This window comes from Grampus griseus, assembly GCF_964374135.1.
Source record: "Grampus griseus genome assembly, chromosome: 11".
NCBI classification, from domain to species: domain Eukaryota; kingdom Metazoa; phylum Chordata; class Mammalia; order Artiodactyla; family Delphinidae; genus Grampus; species Grampus griseus.
Genome location: NC_139005.1, coordinates 7,382,137 through 7,403,981, shown reverse-complemented (window position 1 = coordinate 7,403,981; position 21,845 = coordinate 7,382,137). Strand labels below are relative to the sequence as shown.

The following is a 21,845-nucleotide window of genomic DNA, read 5'->3' as shown; positions in this document are numbered from 1 at the left end:
TCCTTCTTTTTCAGAGGTGGAATTAACTGGAAAAGGGACCACTGAAATAACAAGAACCATAACCAAACTCTCATTTGTGAAAGTAGACTCAGACGCTAGACGAGGGATTCCCTTCTTTGGGCAGGTGAGGTATTTTTCAATTCACAAATCAAACTGTACTCTCACCTAATACGTACAACATATTCTGCTAAAACTATACCTGGTTAATATTATCTGTTGATTAATATAATCAAGGGTATAAACCCACATAAAATAGATTTGTTCCTCTAAATTTGTACATCAAATCTATAAAACCATTCTAAAGCACTATCAAAATTAGAAGGTTTTGGGAACAGCACTGAGTGATGTCACTCAATCTCTTTCCCATGGGGTTTACCAGGCAGTCTCAGATTTTTATAATATTTTTTCACAAAGTGTCTCGAAATTCCTGATAGCCAATCACATTATCCTTCTAACATTAACTTTGTATGGAAATGGGTGGGTAGGTGGCTTTCATTTTTATTTTGAAATATAAAAGATTCTGCTGTACCTGGTGTTTCTTTCATGGATATTACATATACATTACTTTTTCAAGTATATTTTATTTTACTCAAGTATACTTATTCAAATATATTTGTTTTATTTTAGCAAGTATATTTTAAAAACAGTACACAGAGGGGTAAAATACTGCTATTTAAAGTATACCCAGGGCTTCCCTGGTGGCGCAGTGGTTGAGAGTCCACCTGCCGATGCAGGGGACACGGGTTCGTGCCCGGGTCTGGAAAGATCCCACATGCCACGGAGCGGCTGGGCCCGTGAGCCATGGCCGCTGAGCCTGCGCGTCCGGAGCCTGTGCTCCGCAACGGGAGAGGCCACAACAGTGAGAGGCCCGCGTACTGCAAAAAAAAAAATAATAATAAAGTATACCCAGATTTTAAAGATATAAATTTTTTCTCTCAGATCTACAAAAAAAATCTGCTACTGTTATTTTTCTGCTTACTGTTATAAGCAGATGTGCTAATGGACCTTTCGGACTCCAGAAGTCTGAGATGAGAGTTGTATGTACCTCCATGCGTAATTACTGTGCATCCTGTTTTTAATGGAAATATTATAAGATGTCAGCTGTGGAGAGTGTAAAAGACAGAGGGACCAGGCTCCACAAAAAGAGTAGTGGAATAAATTTTAGAATGTCTTGATTATGCTATGACAGCAAACATGTTCAGAAACTTTGGTGACTTCCTAAAATGAAAGTTCACTTCTTTAAACTTCTCAGAAGTATATTGTACTTTTTTGAGATTTTATTCCTGCTAAATAACTATCCTATTATCATAAGACTCTCTCACCAAAAGTGAAAGAATCAGAATTTTGTACCTATCCTGGTATACAGCTGACATTTCATTAGCAAACTTAGATCTTGTTAATCAATTACAAATACTAATCCAAGTCTGCTGGTTGTGCTTCCTTCTACCAAAAGTAGTTTATACTGAGAAAAAAAATCACCATCTTTAAAATCTGAACTGAGCTACTAATCTTCTGGGTTCAGTATTAGCTGTAATTTGACTTTAGGCCCTTATTTAATATTCTATGCTTCTTTTCAATTTTACATTTTTCAGATGGGAAGTACCTCATAAAATCTACCTACCTTCCAAAAGTTTGCAAATCTAGGTCAAGAAGCAGATATCATATATAAAACTAGAGGAGCACACAGGACAATATATTAGCAATTACTAATATTAAATCTCAGAACACTAATCTGTAGAAAGGGAATGGTCTGCCATAAAATAAGTATTTGAGGCTCAATTAAATTTGACTAATGGGTTAAAAATTTTCATTATGGCTCTTGTGGTCTGTGACTTTCCAAAAGTTATATATAATATATAGAGTTTTCAAAATATCCACAGAATACATTTCTCAGGTCACCTCTATTATCTCCATCATTCTCTACCCTTTTACACTATTTTTCGTCTTAGGACTGATTACCACTAAATAAGTATATATTACGCATTTATTTAGCAGCTATCTCTTTTACTGGACCGTATGTTCTATGATAGAAGGAACTTTGTTTTGTTCACTGCTGTAGCCTCAATGCCTCGAACCATGTCTGACATATTGGACACACTCAATAAATATTTGTAATAAAATGAATGTTTGGTGTCTATTGGATATTAGCCACATAACTGATCTGCAGCTTTTAATCTTCAGGTGCGCCTAGCGGATGGAAAAGGTGTCCCTATACCAAATAAACTCATCTTCATCACAGCAGAGGAAGCCCACTATGACTCCAACGCCACCACTGATGAGCACGGCCTGGTGCAGTTCTCCATCAACACCACCAGCATCACGGGCACCTCCCTCACTGTCAGGGTAAGTTTGGAGGGAAGTTACCAACGATGTGAAGAAGTCTTGGAAGAAAGGTTGCAACCGAAAAGTGATGGCATTTCCAAGTTGTGTTTAGTCTTAGGAAAAAAAAATGCGAAACTAAAAACCAATTCAAGGTCAATTTTGAAAAAGTTTGTTAAAAGGAGGCAGTATAGTGTTGTGGCTAAAGTGGGGGCTCCACGTGTGCACATGAATCGTGCAAACGCTGTGGGAAGCAGCATGGCAGTCCCCCCAAATGAGAACTACCATATGATCCAGTATTCTAACTGCTGAGTATACCTTCAAAAGAATTGAAAACAGAATCTCAAAGGGATACTTGCACAGCCCTGTTCATAGCAGCACTATTCACAGTAGCCAAGAGGTGGAAGCAACCCAAATATCCATCAACAGATGAACAGATAAACAGAATGTGGTATATATGTACAGTGGAATAGTATTCAGCCTTAAAAAGGAAGGCTGTCACAGGCTACAGTGTGGACGAACCTTGAAGACATTATGCTAAGTGAAATATCCAGTCACAAAAAACAAATCGCGTATGACTCCACTTGCATGAGGTATCTAAAGCACTCAAAGCCATAGAAATAGAAAGTAGAATGGTGGTTGCCAGGGGTTGGGAAGAAGGAGAAATGAGGAGTTGGTATTTAATGGGGACAGTGTTTTAGTTTTGCAAGATGAAAGGATTCTGGAGATGGGCTGCATATTACTTAACACTACCAAACTGTACATTTTAAAATGGTTAAGATGGTAATTTATGTTGTGTTCTTTACCACAATTTTTTTAAGTGCAGGTTCCAGAATCAGATAAATTAGATTAAAATCCTGGCTCAACTCTATATTAAGAGCAAATAACTAAGAGCTGAGTATAGACTTCAACTACTTCACTAACTCAACTCTTGAACCAATGCTGTTTACAGAAAGTGTTCTCAGACCCCTAAGGTTGCAATATTACATTTATTCATAATACCCATTTGAAACCCATCATAAATGAGGCACCTACTCTCTGATATGCAATTCTTCCGTTTCTGAGGATTAGTCTCCTCAGTGAGGTTTCATAGCTCCAATGTCTCTGTCTGAATAGGTAAAGTAGCCAAAGAAATGTAAGCCAAGCTAATCAGAGCAAAGGATGCCTCCTTTTATGCTCTTCACAAATGTAAAAATCAATACCAACTCAAGGAGCCTCCGCCCTGTAAAGGCCTGCAATACCGATAAACAAAATAAGGGACCCTCCTCTCTCACTTTTGAGTGTGGAGCACCAGATTTCTAGGTACTAGTTAAGGTAGGATACTAAATGCATGCAATTCTGGAGCACACTGATTCTCTATGACATATAATCTATAAGATAATATTGTTTTTCTAATTCATTAGGTCAGACACAAGGATCATAGTACCTGCTATGGCTACCAGTGGCTGACAGAGGAGTATGAAGAAGCTTATCACACTGCTAATCTTGTATTCTCCCAAAGCAAGAGCTTTGTCCACCTTGAGCCCTTGCCTCGTGAACTGCCCTGCGGCCGAGCTCAGACAGTCCAAGCACATTATATGCTGAATGGACAGGCCCTGCAGGAGCTGAAGGAGCTCGTGTTCTATTACCTGGTGAGAAGGAAGGCCACTACTCTGACTCATCTGTAAACTCCTGTGTGAGCAAGGATTTATGAAGCTCTTTAGGCATCACAACTTTGACCTCTTATCCATGTTCCTTTTGAAAGTCTGACTTCTCTCAGGGCTAATTATTGCCAGCAGGGGCTCAATAAAACAAGCATATCACATAGAGAGCAAGACTTGGGGTCAGATCTCTATCCGGCAAATTAAATCCCTTTTCATTTCCTTTTTTGCAGGTAATGGCAAAGGGAGACATTGTCCGATCTGGGACTCACGTACTGCCCGTGCACCAGCGAGACAGTGAGTATTTCCATAATTCCCCATTTCTGCCATACTCAGTCACTTGCAACCTTACGCTGCAGAAATACCAGGAATAGCTTCAAATAAAGAGAGAGAATTTTCATCTAACCCCAATAAAGAAGTTGAAAGGGGAAAGCAATAATGTTTCTTTCTTTTTTTAAACCCTTTATCAAATATTTATTTTCTTTTCTTTCAGGTTATTCTGTTCAGATTATTTAAAGTGTTTAGTTGTTTCATAATTTATGCTTATTCCAAATTTTCAAACCATAAATAGTCATGGACCTCCTTCTCAAAATGACATTTCAAAATTGTTTTAGACAATGGAGAGAAGGTAAAACTTTGGAGTGTCTTCTATATGTTAGGTCTTGTGCTGAGTCATTTATATCTTTACATCATATTTCCCTTTTGAAGATAGCTATGATTTTATGAAGAGGTAAACTGGACTCTCCCCAGGAACAAATGTGGAACAATATAATCCTCTGAAGGTTTCACCTATCCTAAGGGAGTCTAAAAGTTCCCTTAAGAAAATTATCAGTGAACTACTCTTTTGTTGCTACTTTGTAGCAACACAGAAGCACTATAGTAGAGAAGTTCGATGCAACTTCTAACAGTTCTATGTAGGCACCAAAAAATAAGTTGCAAAGGAGCTCAGTACTCCTCTTAAGAAGAAAGAATAGAATATCTGGTTCATAGAAAGTTAAAGAGGATATAGGGGTAAATACAATGTGTTAAACTCTTACTATTACATCTCACAACTTCAAGTACTATTTCCCTTCTCTAGTGTAAAATCTAGATCAAATGGTAGCCAAATGGATGTCTCCACATCCTTAGATAGCATCAGAACTTTGTATAGATGAACTCAAGCTTAAAACTGGGGAGAAATCATTATGCGATTTTGAGAGAAGAGGGGGGCTATGATAAGGTTGTTGTTGTTTTTTTAAGCCAGGATTCTTAGAGATAGTCATCCATTTATTACACCTGCTATTTCTTATATCTGTTACATCTACTAATAGAGTCATCAACCAGACCAGGCTCCTAAAATGACATTGTACAGCAGAAAAGTGTTATTTCAGCCCTGAGCTGTCTAACCCATGACCACTTCCTTTCATTCTCTCTGTGCTCCAGTGGAAGGCCATTTTCCCCTGTCAGTCCCTGTGGAGTCAGACATTGCTCCCGTCGCTAGGTTGCTCATCTATACCATTTTACCTGATGGGGAAGTAGTTGGCGACTCTGCAAAATATGAGGTCGAAAACTGTCTGGCCAACAAGGTGGGTGTTTTATATCATAAATTTTTCAACATTTAAAACTAGAAGTTACTATCACTATCAATTATTTTCTACATGCAAGCACTGGGGCCAAAAGGGTTAAATGAATTCACCAGAGGTTTTCAGCAAGGTAATGGCAGATCACACTAAGAAGCCATGTCAAGAGAAAAATAAATATCATATATTAACACATATATGTGAAATCTAGAAAAATGGTACAGATAAACCTATTTGGGAATAGAGGGCAGGAACAGGGACACAGACATAAAGAACAAACATGTGGACAAGGAGGGGGGAAGGGAGGGTGGGATGAACTGGGAGATTGGGATTGACATATAAACACGACCGTGTGTAAAACAGATAGCTGGTGAGAACCTGCTGTATAGCACAGGGAGCTCAGCTCGGTGCTCTGTGGTGACCTAGATGGGTGGGATGGGTGGGGGGGGGGCGTGGGAGGGAGGTTCAAGAGGGAGGAGATATATGTATACATATGGTTGATTCACTTTGTTGTACAGCGGAAACTAACACAACATTGTAAAGCAACTATACCCCAATTTAAGGAAAAAAAAAAGAAGCTATCCATGTCACTTGACTCCTAGTGCAAAATTCTCATGCATTGTCTCTTACCATATGATACAGTTCAGAGTACCTTGTTCCCTTCTCTTACGATGAAATGTTGGGAAACATGTAACCAAGTTTATAAGACTACAAAAGGGCCAAAAGAAAAATACAAGAGCATCTAGAACCATTTGCATTCCGCCCACAGTTAGTTAATGAACACCTCACTATGTATCAAAGGTAAAAAATGGCATCTCCAATTTAATAACTTATAAAAACAGATATCATTATAATAGCTCAACTGATGAGAATCAGAGTGACAAAATAGGGAACCAAAGGCCTCAAGGCTTACATGGTGCCAAACATCAACAAAGTCAAACAAAGCGATTATGCATTGAATTTGCGGAGCACCCAGGAAATGCTGGTGAATGCATGGGTAAATCAGGAAATTTGTTTTTCTGACTTTGTCCCCAATTCCACAGGTGGGTTTGAACTTCAGCCCAGCACAGAGTCTCCCAGCCTCCCACGCCCGCCTGAAAGTCACCGCTTCCCCTCGGTCCCTCTGTGCCCTCCGCGCCGTGGACCAAAGTGTGCTGCTCATGAGTCCCGAGGCCGAGCTCTCTGTGGCCACGGTGAGTTCCGTCAGCCCCAGGGGTCAGGAAGGGCCACATCAGGGACTCAGAGCAAGAAAAAACCCTGAGTGGGATAGCATCCATTAAAGTTATATTTATCTAGGAGTTAATAGTTTTGAGCTCTTTCATGTGTACTTTTTCTTGGTGAGGAAGATATTACATATGAATATCAATGTATAAATCATGCACCATCCAAAATCCCTGAAATCCTAGAGCTTTATGAAACCAATAGTAGGAGTTTTCAGACTAGTTTTAATATTTCAAAAAGTCTAACAGAAATGGTACATATACCTGCACTTAGACTGCACAGGCTAAGTGAAATATCAAACTTCTTTTAATAAGAATTGTATCAGTTGAAACACTGCATGCCCAAGATGAACACAGTTTCTGAAGGAAGATCTGTATTGTCTCTGATTAATAAAAATTAGGAAAAATTAATTACCATGTGATAAATGACATTAATAAATGAAACCTTTTCAAATACAGGGTTAACAGGAAAAATAGCAAAAGGGTATGCTTAGTATAACAACGGGAAACTACTTAATGTGTCCTAATAGTAGTTTGCCCATTACTTCAAATTTTCAATGAGGGCAATTGGAATAACCTCTTACTGAAGTTTTTTTTCACTACCAAAATTTTATAAAGGGAAAGTTACGTTTTTACTTCCCTACAAGAGAAACTTAAAAGAAAAGATCTCTTACTTTCTGGTCCTTCCAATAGTATTTAATTAAAAATATTAGAATACTTCTAAAGGAGATATTAAGTGCATAGTGGAAGCAAGGGAATATGTGGAACGCTAACATTAATGTTTTATGTTTGTATAACATAATTTTATAGTTCTCAAAGTTGTTTTCAATTATAACAATCCTAGTGGATAGATAAGGCAGAAAATTCTATTAGTTTGTTAATAATAAAGCAGAAGCTTTCATGTATCTAGTAGTAGACCTGGGTTAGAACAAGGGTTCCTCTCAATCTTTGATAATGTTTCATTAATGAAACACTTGCACCTAGTAGCATAAGTCACTCATTCAACACATATTTATTTAGTGCCTACTGTGTTCTGGGTGTGTCCTAAATTCTGGGGATCTCATAGTGAACTACTAGAAAGAAAAAAATCCATGCACTCATAGAACTTAATAGGTGAGACAGACAATAATTATGTGATATGCTTTGGAGAAAAATAAAGCAGAGGGAGGAGATGGAGAATGCTAAGAAGGAGCTGCCTTTGAGAAAGTGCTTCATTTCATTGTGCTACTCACTTTGCTAATCTATTCTTATCAAACAGTTTTGAACTCCTATAAATATAAAACACCTACAGAATTTTTATGTTTGTCTTATTCTTCCCGTTGAAGTGAATTTGAAAGTATCATTTTCAGTATTCTACAAAGTTTTATGTATTTTATAAAGATATGGAGCATTTAGTTCCCATGAGTAATACTAAGAAAATACTGTCCTGACCTATACAGAGGATACATGCTTATCCATGTGCCTGTTTAGAACATGTTGTCCATTTACTTTGTTAAACACTGAGTCAGTTGCTAACCACCAGATAGAGACGAAACTATTACCTAATTCTGTCATCCTGAAGCGTTGCACAATGTCTCAAATATAGCAAACCTCAATTTCTCTTAATTAAGTTTTATTTCATTCCAGCAGAGTCTAGGGTTTGCCTCTGAATTGCATAACAAAAGATTATGATCCTGAGTACTTAGATAGGAATGTTTTAATTGTTTTTTTCCCTAAAATTGTTAAACGTTTTCAAAATCATCTTCTCTGTAAATTATCTAGGCAATGGAGCCACTCAAAGAAAGTCTGGTAGTGATTATTCTTTTCTTTCCTCCCTGCACTTAAGAAAAATAAGCCACAAGTAAGTTTGTCCTTTCTCCCTTTGCATTTGTACAGGTTTATAACCTGCTACCAGTAAAGGACCTCAATGGTTTCCCTGACCGTTTAAATCAACAGAAGGAAGACAATGAAGACTGCATCAGTCACCGTAATGTCTATATCAGTGGGATCATGTATTCCCCAGTATCAAATACAAATGAAAAAGATATGTATAGCTTCCTAAAGGTAAGTCCATTATATTGCTGATGGTCAGTTCTTAAGGTTCACAAAATATTATATATGGAAAAAAATATTTATTTTAATGCTTCCATATTATAGTTGAGGATAATGGGACATAGAGAGGTCAAGTGACTTCTCCAAGGTCACTAATAGTAGCAGATCTACTAATAACAACAGAGCCAGGACTGGAACTTTGGGGATTATTAAGCAAGTTTTTTTTCTTCATTCATTTCATTCATTTATAAATATTACACATGTAAAATAATTACTGTTGAAAAGGTTTAAAAACAGAATGAAATTATCTCTATAAGTATATCAATTTCCTTTCTACTCATGTGAACATTAAAAGTTTAATATTAGGGCTTCCCTGGTGGCGCAGTGGTTGAGAGTCCGCCTGCCGATGCGGGGGACGCGGGTTCGTGCCCCGGTCTGGGAGGGTCCCGCATGCCGTGGAGCGGCTGGGCCCGTGAGCCATGGCCGCTGAGCCTGCGCGTCCGGAGCCTGCGCTCCGCAATGGGAGAGGCCACAGCGGTGAGAGGCCTGTGTACCGCAAAAAAAAAAAAAAAAAAAAAGTTTAATATTAGGGAGGGCATATCTGTATGTGTATGGCTGATTCATTTTGTTGTGCAGTGGAGGCTAACACAACATTGTAAAGCAACCATACTCCAATTAAAGTTTTTTAAAAATGGTCAAATATCAGTAATTTCATATGGTTCTACCTGATTAGAATCATTAGACAGCTGAAAAACTGTAATATTTATACATCAAGTGAAACAATGCAAGCCTTTGTATTCCAAAGAAAAAAGTCTTTGCAGGAGAGAATGACCTCAGCTACTCTGAAATGTACTTAAACCACACATACTCAGCACCAGGGCTTATGGCGCTAGCTTCCCATGTTTAAGGATGCCAGTGGTGAGGCTCAAAAGTTGGATTCTGACTGAGCTTCCTCAGTGCACAGTAAAGACGGGTGTTAGAGCGGGTGTTAGAGTAACAGTTATAGGTAACGCTGGGGTGACAAGAGACAGGGACACTGTTTGAAAGAAACAACTTCCAAATCCAAAAACACAAAAAGATTAATATTAAGCTAGTTGGACTGTTTGTTAAATTCAATGAAAAGAAGTATGTGTATATACATATTTTATGATATTTGTGTACTGATTAGGTGATGATTTCCTTTACAGGATATGGGCTTAAAGGTATTCACCAACTCAAAAATTCATAAACCCAAAATATGTCCACAGCCTCAACAATATAAAATACAGTCATCTCAAAGACTGTTATCTTCTCCAGGTAAGAAATTAAGAAAAATTAATTGCCTAATATATTGAACCAAATAAAATAATTCTTTAAAAAAGATAAAATGTGATGAAATTAATTAAAAAGGACTTGTGATTTCAGACATAGAGAACAGATTTGTGGTTGCCAAGGGGGAGGGAAGAGTGGGGGAGGGATGGACTGAGAGTTTGGGGTTGGTAGATGCACACTATTATATTTAAAATGGATAAACAACAAGGTCCTACTGTAGAGCACGGGAAACTATATCCAATCTCCTGAGATAAACCATAATGGAAAAGAATATAAAAAAGAATGTACGAAAAAAAAAAAAGAAAAACAAAAAAAAAAGAATGTATATATGTGTATAACTGAGTCACTTTGCTGTACAGCAGAAATTAACACAACATTGTAAATAAACTGTACTTCAATTTAAAAAAAAGAACTTGTGATTTAGATATATTAAAGTTCTTGCTCAAGGTCACATAGTGATACAAATCAAAAAATTCTGTTTGTGTCCAGCTCCCACGTATGCAGCTGGAAAGAACACAAGGCAGGCTGTAAAAAGCGTTATAAGACAGGTGCAGATATGAAGAATAAAAGAAAGGATTGATTCTGATTGAGGAATCAAGAAGTCATTCATATAGAATTTACTTCTAGTAAATGGAGATGTGTGAGTTTTAAAAGGGAAGGGAAAGTTTCCAGGCATAGGATAATGTAAACAGAAACAGAAATTCACAAATTGGGACTATATTCTCACCAGTCAAGAAAAGAAGCTCTTTAACTTCCCCAAAACATCAGCTAATATCCATATTGAAATCACACTCATTTGTCAGTGATATGGGCTACTTCTTTGATGAATCATATAGTAATCAATCATTTATTTATTTATGGTCTGATACTGTCAAATCATGGTTGAATATAGGTTGAGTACAAACAAAAGAGTCTGTCAAAAATCAAGGTAATCTTTCAGTGAGAATCAAATGGCTATACGGAATTTAAATAAAGATCATTGTACATTTTTATTAGTATTTATAAATTATATCCTTTAATCCTTTATCAATAAGATTTGTAGTAAATTTATGTATGAACAAGTGTATAGATGGACAAGATTTGTCCCAGTGACAAATCTTGTCTCTTGTGTCTTATCTTCTGACACATTTGGGAATAAAGGGTCACATTAGGGAATAAAGAGCTTTTTAAATTCTTGATTCTCTCACTCCTACAAACGGTTTCTCAAAGCCACTGTCAAAATGTCTGGGTATGATTTTTCTTTGCTCTCACAGAGGTGCAGAAGCTGCAGAGCCTCCTTTCTGCCTCTAGGTTTCTTTCACAGGCAATCCAAGACTCGTCCTGCCTCTAGGTCTCACTGTTCTCTGATTGTGATTCTCTTCCCCCAGCTCACTCCTAGCTTACTGTAATGCTTCAGAATTCATCTGAAAATGCCACCTCCTCCAAGAAGCTTTCCCTTAATACCCAAGTGTCCTCTCCTGGTTCCTATCTATTTCATCACCCTATTTCTTTTGTAGCACTTACTACAATCTCTCATAAGCCTTATCTTTATATTTATTGTTTCTGTCTTCTCCGCAGTCGTAGCTGAAATGGGAAGAATTCATGAACTTATGCATATAATACATATTTCAGAGCCTCCCACAGAGACTGTGCGAAAGTACTTCCCTGAGACATGGATCTGGGATTTGGTGGCAGTAGAGTAAGTAACTTCTTTCATATATAAGATGCAACAATATAGATTCCTCACAATTTTCAATTTTTAGCTAGTTTTTCAATATCCAAGTATATCTTTTGGACACATTGCTGTGTTCAGGAGAGGTTTAGTATAATACTTCTGTCATGAAGTCTCACTAATCTAATTTAGTATCAGAAATTTTGCACAAATGTCATTCTAAGATTTCCAGAAAATGAGCATAAGGACTAAATATAACCAAGCACTGCACAGATTAACACCTATAAGAGATCCTTCATTGCTCGGCAGTCCTGAGTTAAGCACAGGGTCAGTCAAGCCAGCTCTACACAGTAGTAGTAGAATTTAAAATTATAAACCTTCCCTCAGTGGAACAGTATTTTAGAGAAAAAAATTTAATAACAATCTAAAACTACATATTTATCACTATATTGTCTATAACAGATTATACTACAGCTACATGTCTAAGGAGAGACTGATATAGACTAGAATTGAAAACAGATTTGGAAAAAGGGACTTATACATTCCCATTTCAAGCCTTGATTATACTCTCCATTATTGGTATTTCTACTAAGTGCATTCAAGTCATGACAATAGAATCATTTATATAGGGGTACTCTTCCTAGAAAGGATTTACAGGTATACCTCAGAAATATTACAGGTTCCGTTCCAGACACTCCAATAAAGCGAATATCACAATAAAGTGAGTCACATGAATTTTTTGGTTTCCCAGGGCGTATAAAAGTTATGTTTACACTATACTGTAGTCTATTAAGTGTATAATAGCATTATGTCTTTAAAAATGTATATACTTTAATCAAAAATACTTTATTGCTATGAAATGCTAACCTTCATCTAAGCCTTCAGCAAGTCATAATTTTTTGCTGGTGGAAGGTCTTGACGTGATGTTCATGGCTGCTCACTGATCAGGATGGTGGCTGCTGAAGGCTGGGATGGGGCTGTTCCTTAAAACAAGACAGCAATGAAGTGTGCCACGTCAATTGACTCTTCCTTTCACAAACAATTTCTCTGTAACATGCAATGGTGTTTGATAGCATTTTAGCCACAGTAGAACTTCTTTCAGAATTGGAGGCAATCCTCTCAAACTCTGCCACTGCTTTGGCAACTAAGTTTTTGTAATATTCCAAATCCTTTGTTGTCATTTCAACAACCTTCACAGCATCTTCCACAGGAGTTGCTTCCATCTCAAGAAACCACTTTCTTTGCTCATCCATAAGAAGCAACTCCTTATCCATTCAAGTTTTAACAGGAGATTGCAGCAATTCAGTCACATCTTCAGGCTCTATTTCTAATTCTGGTTCTCTTGCTGTTTCCACCACATCTGCGGTTACTTCCTCCACTGACGTCTTAACCCCTCAAAGTCATCCATGAGGGTTGGAATCTACCTCTTTCAAACTCCTGTTAATGTTAATATTCTGACCTCTTCCTATGAATCAAGAATGTTCTTAATGGCATCTAGAATGGTGAATCCTTTCCAGAAGGTTTTCAATTGACGTTGCCCAGATCCATCAGAGGAATGACCATATACGGCAGCTATAGCCTTACAAAATGTATTTCTTAAAGAATAAGACTTGAAAGTCAAGATTACTTCTTGATCCATGGGCTTCAGAATGGCTATTGTGTTAGCAGGCATGAAGACAACATCAATCTCATTGTGCATCTCCATCAGAGCTCTTGGGAGCCCAGGTGCATTGTCAATGAGCAGCAGTATTTTGAAAGGAATCTTTTTTCCTAAGCAGTAGTTCTCAACAATGGGCTTACAATATTCAGTAAACCATGTTGTAAACAGATGTGCTGTCATACAGGCTTTGTTGTTCCATTTATAGAGCACAGGCAGAGTAGATTTAGCATAATTCTGAAGGGCCCCAAGATTTTCGGAATGATAAATGAGCACTGGCTTCAACTTCAAGTCACCAGCTGCATTAGCCCCTAACTAGATAGTCTGCCTGTCCTTTGAAGCTTTGAAGTCAGACATTAACTCCTCCTCTCCAGCTATGAAAGTCCTAGATGGCATCTTCTTCCAATATAAGGCTGTTTCATCTACATTTAACATCTGTTATTTAGTGTAGTCACCTTCACTAATTATCTTCTGGATAATTTGCTGCAGCGTCTGCATCAGCACTTACTACTTCACCTTGAGCTTTTACGTTACAGAGATGGCTTCTTTCCTCAAGCCTTATGAACCATTCTCTGCTAGCTTCAAACTCTTCTTCTGCAGCTTCCTCACCTCTCTCACCCTGCACAGAACTGAAGAGAGTTATGGCCTTGCTCTGGATTAGGCTTTGGCTTCAGGGGATATTGTGGCTGGTTTGATCTTCTATCCAGACCATTCAAATTTTCTCCATATCGGCAATGCGGCTGTTATGCTATCTTATCATTCAAGTGTTTACTCAAGTATCACTTTTAATTTCCTTCAAGAACTTTCCTTTGTATTCATAACTTGGCTAACTGTTTGGTGCAAGAGGCCTAGCTTCCAGCCTATCTCAGCTTTCAACATGCCTTTACCACAAGGCTTAATAATTTCTAGCTTTTGATTTAAAGTGAGAAGTGTGCAATTCTTCCTTTCACTTGAGTGCTTAGAGGCCATCGTAGGGTTGTTAACTGGCCTAATTTCAATATTGTTGTGTCTCAGGGACTAGGGAAGCTCAAGAAGAGGAAGAGGAACAGGGGAATGGTTGGTCAGTGGAGCAGTCAGAACACACACAACATTTATCTATTAAGTTTGCCATCTTATATGGGTGCAGTTCATGGCACCCCAAAACAATTACAATAGTAACATCAAAGATTGCTGATCACAGATCATCGTAACAAATATAATAATAATTTAAAAGTCTGAAATATTGAGAGAATTACCAAAATGTGACACAGAGAGATAAGGCGAGCAAATGCTGTTCGAAAAATGACACCAATAGGCTTGCTTGACGCAGTGTTGCCACAAACCTTTAATTTGTTTAAAAAACACAGTATCTGTAAAGCACGATAAAGCAAAGTGCAAGAAAATGAGGCGTGCCTGTATTTAACTGCTTACTTTTTGTTCTGCACATTGCCACCTCCCCAGCTCCTCAGGTGTGGCTGAAGTAGGAGTAATAGTCCCCGATACCATCACTGAGTGGAAGGCAGGGGCCCTCTGCTTGTCCAGTGACACTGGACTTGGTCTCTCTCCGACTGCCTCTCTCCGAGCCTTCCAGCCCTTCTTTGTGGATCTCACGATGCCCTACTCTGTGATCCGCGGAGAAGCCTTCACACTCAAGGCCACTGTGTTAAACTACCTTCCCAAATGCATCTGGGTAAGGACTTCTCTTTATTAACTTGAACACAAGGTAACAGTCAAGTAAATTAAAAACTGCATTCCTGGGAATACTGACAAACTCCTGTGTGTAAGATGGGCTCACCAGGAGATAACACTGTCAGAGATACTCGTATGTTATATGACTATGGTTGCTGGTATCTCCAAATACCAAATGACAACTTAAAACAAGGTTCTGACCCTTATCATAACCCTTTAAAGTTAGGAAGTTTGTGTAACATGAAGATTTCTGACATGAACAACAAAAACCAGTATGCTGATTCTCATGTCTTATACTCTCCAAGGTTTCAACCTCTACATTCCCATATATTTAACTTTTCTTATATGACTAACTGTATTAAACTTAACTTTTAAAGTTATTTATGTGCATCTCCCCATAATTGTTTATAAATCTTGTATACTCTGCTGGGAGGGCTGAGGGTATGGTCAAGATCCTAAGCCAAAGGAGTAGAGCTTCCACAGGCAACAAACATACACCATCATGACTTTCCTCTCCTCTGCTCCTACCACGTGAAAGAGCAGATTATCCCCAAATACTAGTGTTTAGATGTCAGATCCACTTATAAGATGCCCAGTCTTCATTTATATTATCTTCAGTATTAGGCAACCTGAAATCTACCCAATCCCTCAATGTGCTTTATTTCAAGCCATTCTTCCTTTGGCCCCCTTTCCCTCTGGTCTATTTGTCTTTTTGTCTCATGCGTGGTTTCAGGTCAGTGTGCACCTAGAAGCCTCTCCTGCATTCCTAGCTGTCCCAGGAGAGAAGGAACAAGAGACTCAATGCATCTGTGGGAATGGCCGGCAAACCATGTCCTGGGCAGTAACCCCAAAGTCATTAGGTGAGAGACAGCCTCCTAGAGGCAGTTCTCTACTCAACGACTGTGTGTGTCTGTCTATGGGATCCTCATATCCAGGCAAAGACGCCCCCACCCCCCACCAAATGGTAGAAGTTTTTTCTTTGTCTTTCATTCTAGGATGTCTAGAAGGATATACCCGCTTCCCTCACCTCCGGCTCCACCTTGGATTCCCAGTATCATTAGCCTCTAGTCTATGTTGCTTCCATTCCTGCTCCTATATTTTTATAAAACAAAAAAATAAGGTCACAAAGCATTAAACATTTATAAATCTTGGGGTTTGGAGGCATAGAGGAAGAGAGAGATGGTGCTCATCTCTACTGGCCCCTTTTTCCAGGGAATGTGAATTTCACAGTGAGTGCAGAGGCACTGGAGTCTCAAGAGCTGTGTGGGACCGAGGTGGCTGTGGTCCCTGAACATGGAAGGAAAGACACAGTCATCAAGCCCCTGTTGGTGGAAGTAAGTAAGCCTGCCCATTTGATAAGTCACAGTGAGTCAAGAAAAACAATGGTGAATCCAGCTGGGGTTCCAACTTTTAGGTAAGAAGGGCTAAAAAATAGATATATGAAAAAAGAAATATATATATATATATTCATGGGATATTTCACAATATGATTCTCTCTCTGTGTGCTTCTCTGTCTCTCTCTCTTGATTTTACTTTGTAATTTTCTCCTCCCTTTCTCATCTGTCAACCTGTCTCCTTCATATTACTTATAGAATTTGCTTCTATAATATATTTGAAAATCAGTTCCAATCCTTCTCTTCATCAAGAAACCTGTAGTTCCCCTATTAACACACATGTCCTGAAAGTCAGTCCATTCTCATTTCTAACTTTTCTTTCTTTCCACCTAAAGCCTGAAGGACTAGAGAAGGAAGCAACATTCAACTCCCTGCTTTGTCCATCAGGTAAGACTCAGTCATCATAATTAAAACAACATTGACTAGAATATAATATTTGAAGTTCAAAGTATTTTATATATACCATTCCTACACTTTCCCTATGAGGTAAGCAAGACCCGAAGAACCATCAACCCATTTCGTAACTGAGGAAACTGGTTTTTAGAGAGGCCAAGTAATTTGATCAGCTGAATATCCGTATCCCAGGAATCCCGAGTCTTTATTTCTTAAGCACCTGTGCAAACATCAAATTGTCCTTCTGACCAGTGTATGATGTGGTTATAGGTAGAAAGTGGGTAGATTCAAAATGAATACTGCCAAAGGGGATATTTCCTTGGATATTTAGTAATACCACACATGGGTAGCTGAATTCAAGCCCCTTCAACACTGAGTTTTGCATAGCTAACCACACTGGATAATGAGACTATGCTATTTCCAGAAGAAAAGGTTGCCATAGCCTTTACCATTTGTCATGTCAATATTTGTTTGGTGCCAATCCTATACCTAGTATCCTATCAGTCATTGGGAAGGGACTAAAGAAGCTTACAGTAAAAGATACAGTTTTATCTTTGTGGAGAATTTCCTAAACAGAAACATTTATAGAAATTTAGTACACGAAGAAATTTATCAACACAATGTGTTCTCATCTCAAACCAATGTCTAATCAACATCATGTGTTCCTTACCTTTCTGTACCTACTAATTTCTGTTTATTACCTTTTTTGTCATGTCAATACTTAAAATATATAAAACATATTCTAAAAACATAATTGCCTTATTATTTAGCCTTATTTCTACATTTAAGTGAATTTAGTCCTTACTACCAAATCCATATATGTCATGTTTTCTTACAAAGCTTTTTTTGAAGAGAAGTTTTTGACATACAAATAATACATACATAATTAATATAACTATGTATTTAACACATAATTATATTATGTATTTAACTACATGATTAAACTTAATTATATAACTATCAGTAATTAATATAATTGATAATACACACATAATTAATGTATACAACTTAATGAGTTTGGAGATAAGTATACACCTGTGAAACTGTCACCACGATCTATACCATAAGCCTATCCATCACTTCCAAAAGTTTCCTCCCACTCTCTTATTATTATATTTTTATAATATAAGATCTATCCTATTAGCAAATGTTTAGGTTTACAATACAGTATTGTTAACTGTAGGCACTATGCTTTACAATAGACCTCTTGAATTTATTCATCTTGCATAACTGATAGTTTGTACCCTTTGACAAAAGTTTTATTATTAATCTTATGAAGACAGGATGCAGTATAATGATAAATACATTTTTCTTTTTTCATCTTCATGTAATTCACTAATATTAAAATGCCAGCAAATGTATGCTTATCAGCAGCAGTTAATTTATTTTCACTGAGTCAAATACTGTTCATCTTCACCCCTAGCCCCATGTCTAGCAGTTCCATTAAAAATACTGTCTTCATATCTGGTGAAATTTGATGGAAGTAAAGACGGAGCATTATGGTAGAATTCAGGAACTTTTTGAAGATTTTTCCTTTGCTTATATATACATAGTGGGTTTTTTGCATACAACTATTGTGTAAGGAGGCTGGGGATGGACATGAAATATATCACCTTGTGATAACAATCTTGTGTTAGCCATAGGATGATTACAACAGAATCACAACATCACAGGTACTTGTCAGTTTGTAGCCTTCTTTTGGAATGCAACTCCACATACAAGGAGGTTGGGGAAGGAAAGTTCTAGAAATCTCAGAATCCCATTCATATATGTTGAAGGTATTTTTTAAAACTGGAATATTAAAAGAGGGACAACTTTTCAGAAGAAGTTTAGGTACAAGGCATAGTTCTGGCTTCTGGGTCTTGGAACTCTTCAGGAAGATATACAGCAGAAATCATCTTCATTGTGGCTGATTTGTTTCTTTCTCTAGGTGCCGAGGTGTCTGAAAAATTATCTCTGAAGCTGCCACCAAATGTGGTAGAAGAGTCTGCCCGAGCCTCCTTCTCAGTTTTGGGTGAGTCTCCAGCCCTAGGGGACTACTGTACTATATTAGACAATGTCTACTATATTTTTTCCATAAATACTTTCTCAAAATAACAGCTATACTTTTAACTTCTTTCTTCTTTGGACTTATTTATTGCTTCCAATCATACTTCCGTTCCTTGAAGACACCCTTCCTAAAATTCCTCATTTCTTTACCTTAGCTAATTATTCATTTCTTCTTAATGATTCTGATAGATTATAATCTATAAGCTTTATGACTTCCCATCTCTCCCATTTCCTAGGAGACATATTAGGCTCTGTCATGCAAAATACACAAAATCTCCTCCAAATGCCCTATGGCTGTGGAGAACAAAATATGGTCCTCTTTGCTCCTAACATCTACGTTCTGGATTATCTAAATAAAATACAGCAGCTGACTGCAGAGATCAAGTCCAAGGCCATTCGCTACCTCAACACTGGTGAGTCACTGAATAAGGGAGTGAAAATTTCACAGTGCAATTTTAACAATAGGTTGGAATCCCCAATAGGCTTGAGTTACTTATCAATTCTATGATATGTAAATTTATCATACTATGATAGTTACAATAATAATACTATGACAGTTGACTTCATGGTACCTAGCCAGTGTCCAACCTCCAATAAAATGTTTAGGACTCAGAACCATCTAACACATTGCAGCAAAATTTAGGAACTATCACAAGATGCCAAGGCATTTTGTTTATTTCTCTGGCTACAGAATGTACAACCCGTCATGTTGCTTCATTAACCTTCCATTCCAGGTTACCAGAGACAGCTGCTCTACAGGCACTATGACGGCTCTTACAGCACCTTTGGGGAGCAACATGGCAACAATGAGGGTAACACCTGGTAAGGGAAAGACAGTTTTTTGAGCTCCTGTTTTTGTGTCAGATCTTTTACATATATTATCAAAATTATATTCCCAGGAACCCTATCAGATATGTATTATTAAGCCTATAGTTGGTTATACTAGATAAATATACCAAAACTAGCAAGGTAACAAGCAAAAAAGCTGAGATTCAAACACACGTATGTTAGATTTGTCCCCAGAATTCATCCTGTTCATAATACACCAAGGTATTCTTTCTGAAATAGCTATTTTTTTTTCTAAAATAGCCCCCATAACCATGATTTTTTTAATGAGATAGCCAGCAAACATATCATATAACTTCTAGATAAACCATGCTCACTTCAGTTTATGTTTTTAGATCATATTCATCTTAATCACTAATAAATTCAATAATAGGAGGAAAGAAATGAGATGGAGCCAGTGATATGAAACACCGTTTTAAAATCCCTAAGGCAAAGCAATGTCAGAAGTTACTGCATGTAAGAGCTGTGTATGAGAAGATTCTGCCATCTACAAAGAAAATCGCTAAAGAAAAGATTTAAAGCCTTACTCAAATAAAATAAAAAAATAAGTAACATTAGTACAGTTGACCCTTGAAACACATGGGGGTTAGGGGCACTGACCTTCAGCAGTAGCAAATTCACATATCATTTTACAGTCGGCCCTCGGTATCCCCAGTTGTGCATCCACGGATTCAACCAACTGGGGATCATGTAGTATTGTAGTACATATTTAGTAAAAAAGAAATCCATGTGTAAGTGAACCCATGCAGTTCAAACCATGTCGTTCAAGGGTCAGCTGTACGAGAGCTAGCAGAGTCATCAAGTAAAGGCAATGGGAGCTCTAAGTAAAGAATTCCTGTTAGATGACTAACGTCAGTGTGAGAAGTGTCCTATGAAGCCTGTTGCTGTGATGTGGTTATAAAACCACTGTAACAACGTAAATGTGATCATCACTTCCTCCCCTTCAGGCTCACAGCCTTTGTACTGAAGAGTTTTGCCCAGGCTCGAACCTATATCTTCATTGATGAAGCACATATTACCGAAGCTCTCACCTGGCTTGCCCAAAAGCAGAGGGACAGTGGCTGTTTCAGGAGTTCTGGGTCACTGCTCAACAATGCCATTAAGGTGAAGTGTTCTCGGAGCTAGTGTTGATTTGTCCATTACACTGTTCTCAAGGATGAGGAGAGGAAGTGATAACATAAGAATTCCTTAAGGAAGGTATCAGAAGAAAATAAAACCTGGGTAGCACCAAGAAAGAGGGGATGGAACTTAGAGTGACTGTGATACTTTGCTTCATGGGGATGTATATGGGTAAGGACAAATTCCATGACAGCAGAATACAAGGAGCTGATTAAGAGCATTCTCAAAAGTTACTGGGAGTTTTTAAATTACTGATTCATTTTCAGTACCGGTAATTGATCTGTTCATATTTTCTATTTCTTCCTGGTTCAGTCTTGGGAGATTATACCTTTCTAAGAATTTGTCCATTTCTAGATTGTCCATTTTATTGGCCTATAGTTGCTGGTAGTAGTCTCTTATGACCCTTTGTATTTCTGTGGTGTCAGTTGTAACTTCTTTTTTCATTTCTGATTTTATTGATTTGAGCCCTCTCCCTTTTTTTTCTTGATGAGTCTGGCTAAAGGTTTATCAATTTTGTTTATCTTTTCAAAGAACCAGCTTTTAGTTTCACTGATCTTTTCTATTTTTTTAATTTTCTATTTTATTTATTTCTTCTCTGATCTTTATGATTTCTTTCCTTCCTAAACCTTATGCTTTAGGCATAAGGTTAGGTTGTTTATTTTAGATTTTTCTGGTTTCCCGAGGTAAGCTTGTATCGCTATAAATGTCCCTCAAATTATTCAAATCTGTCTCTCTCTCATATTTACAGGGTGGAGTGGACGATGAAGTGACCCTCTCTGCCTATATCACCATTGCCCTTCTGGAGATTCCTCTCCCTGTCACTGTAGGTGCCCTTGCTGAAGCCTCGTTCTAGATGCAATGAAACTGCTGACCTGATGTCTGAAACAACACCCCACTAAAAACCAGTTGTCAGCATTCCTTCTATGCAATGTCAATGCTTCCCAGATCAATAGAGAATTTAGTTAGTCCATTAAGAAAGATTTACACT

General features: G+C 37.8%; 1 protein-coding gene across 2 annotated transcripts in view; it reads left to right on the top strand.

Moving 5' to 3' along the window:
* LOC309829430 (alpha-2-macroglobulin-like) overlaps positions 1-21,845 on the top strand; it is a 40,606-nt gene that overhangs the window by 10,569 nt on the left and 8,192 nt on the right. Inside the window, exons 10-27 of one of the 2 annotated variants that reach the window (XM_082665315.1) lie at positions 15-124; positions 2,182-2,343; positions 3,723-3,950; positions 4,193-4,256; positions 5,382-5,524; positions 6,562-6,711; positions 8,614-8,781; positions 9,957-10,065; positions 11,638-11,758; positions 14,829-15,057; positions 15,790-15,916; positions 16,269-16,390; positions 16,786-16,837; positions 18,774-18,857; positions 19,129-19,305; positions 19,627-19,714; positions 20,686-20,842; positions 21,606-21,680. In XM_082665315.1, coding sequence (XP_082521441.1) covers positions 15-124; positions 2,182-2,343; positions 3,723-3,950; positions 4,193-4,256; positions 5,382-5,524; positions 6,562-6,711; positions 8,614-8,781; positions 9,957-10,065; positions 11,638-11,758; positions 14,829-15,057; positions 15,790-15,916; positions 16,269-16,390; positions 16,786-16,837; positions 18,774-18,857; positions 19,129-19,305; positions 19,627-19,714; positions 20,686-20,842; positions 21,606-21,680 — 2,366 coding nt within the window. The remainder of the gene's footprint in view (positions 1-14; positions 125-2,181; positions 2,344-3,722; positions 3,951-4,192; positions 4,257-5,381; positions 5,525-6,561; positions 6,712-8,613; positions 8,782-9,956; positions 10,066-11,637; positions 11,759-14,828; positions 15,058-15,789; positions 15,917-16,268; positions 16,391-16,785; positions 16,838-18,773; positions 18,858-19,128; positions 19,306-19,626; positions 19,715-20,685; positions 20,843-21,605; positions 21,681-21,845) is intronic. The other variant, XM_082665316.1, reaches the window with a different exon arrangement.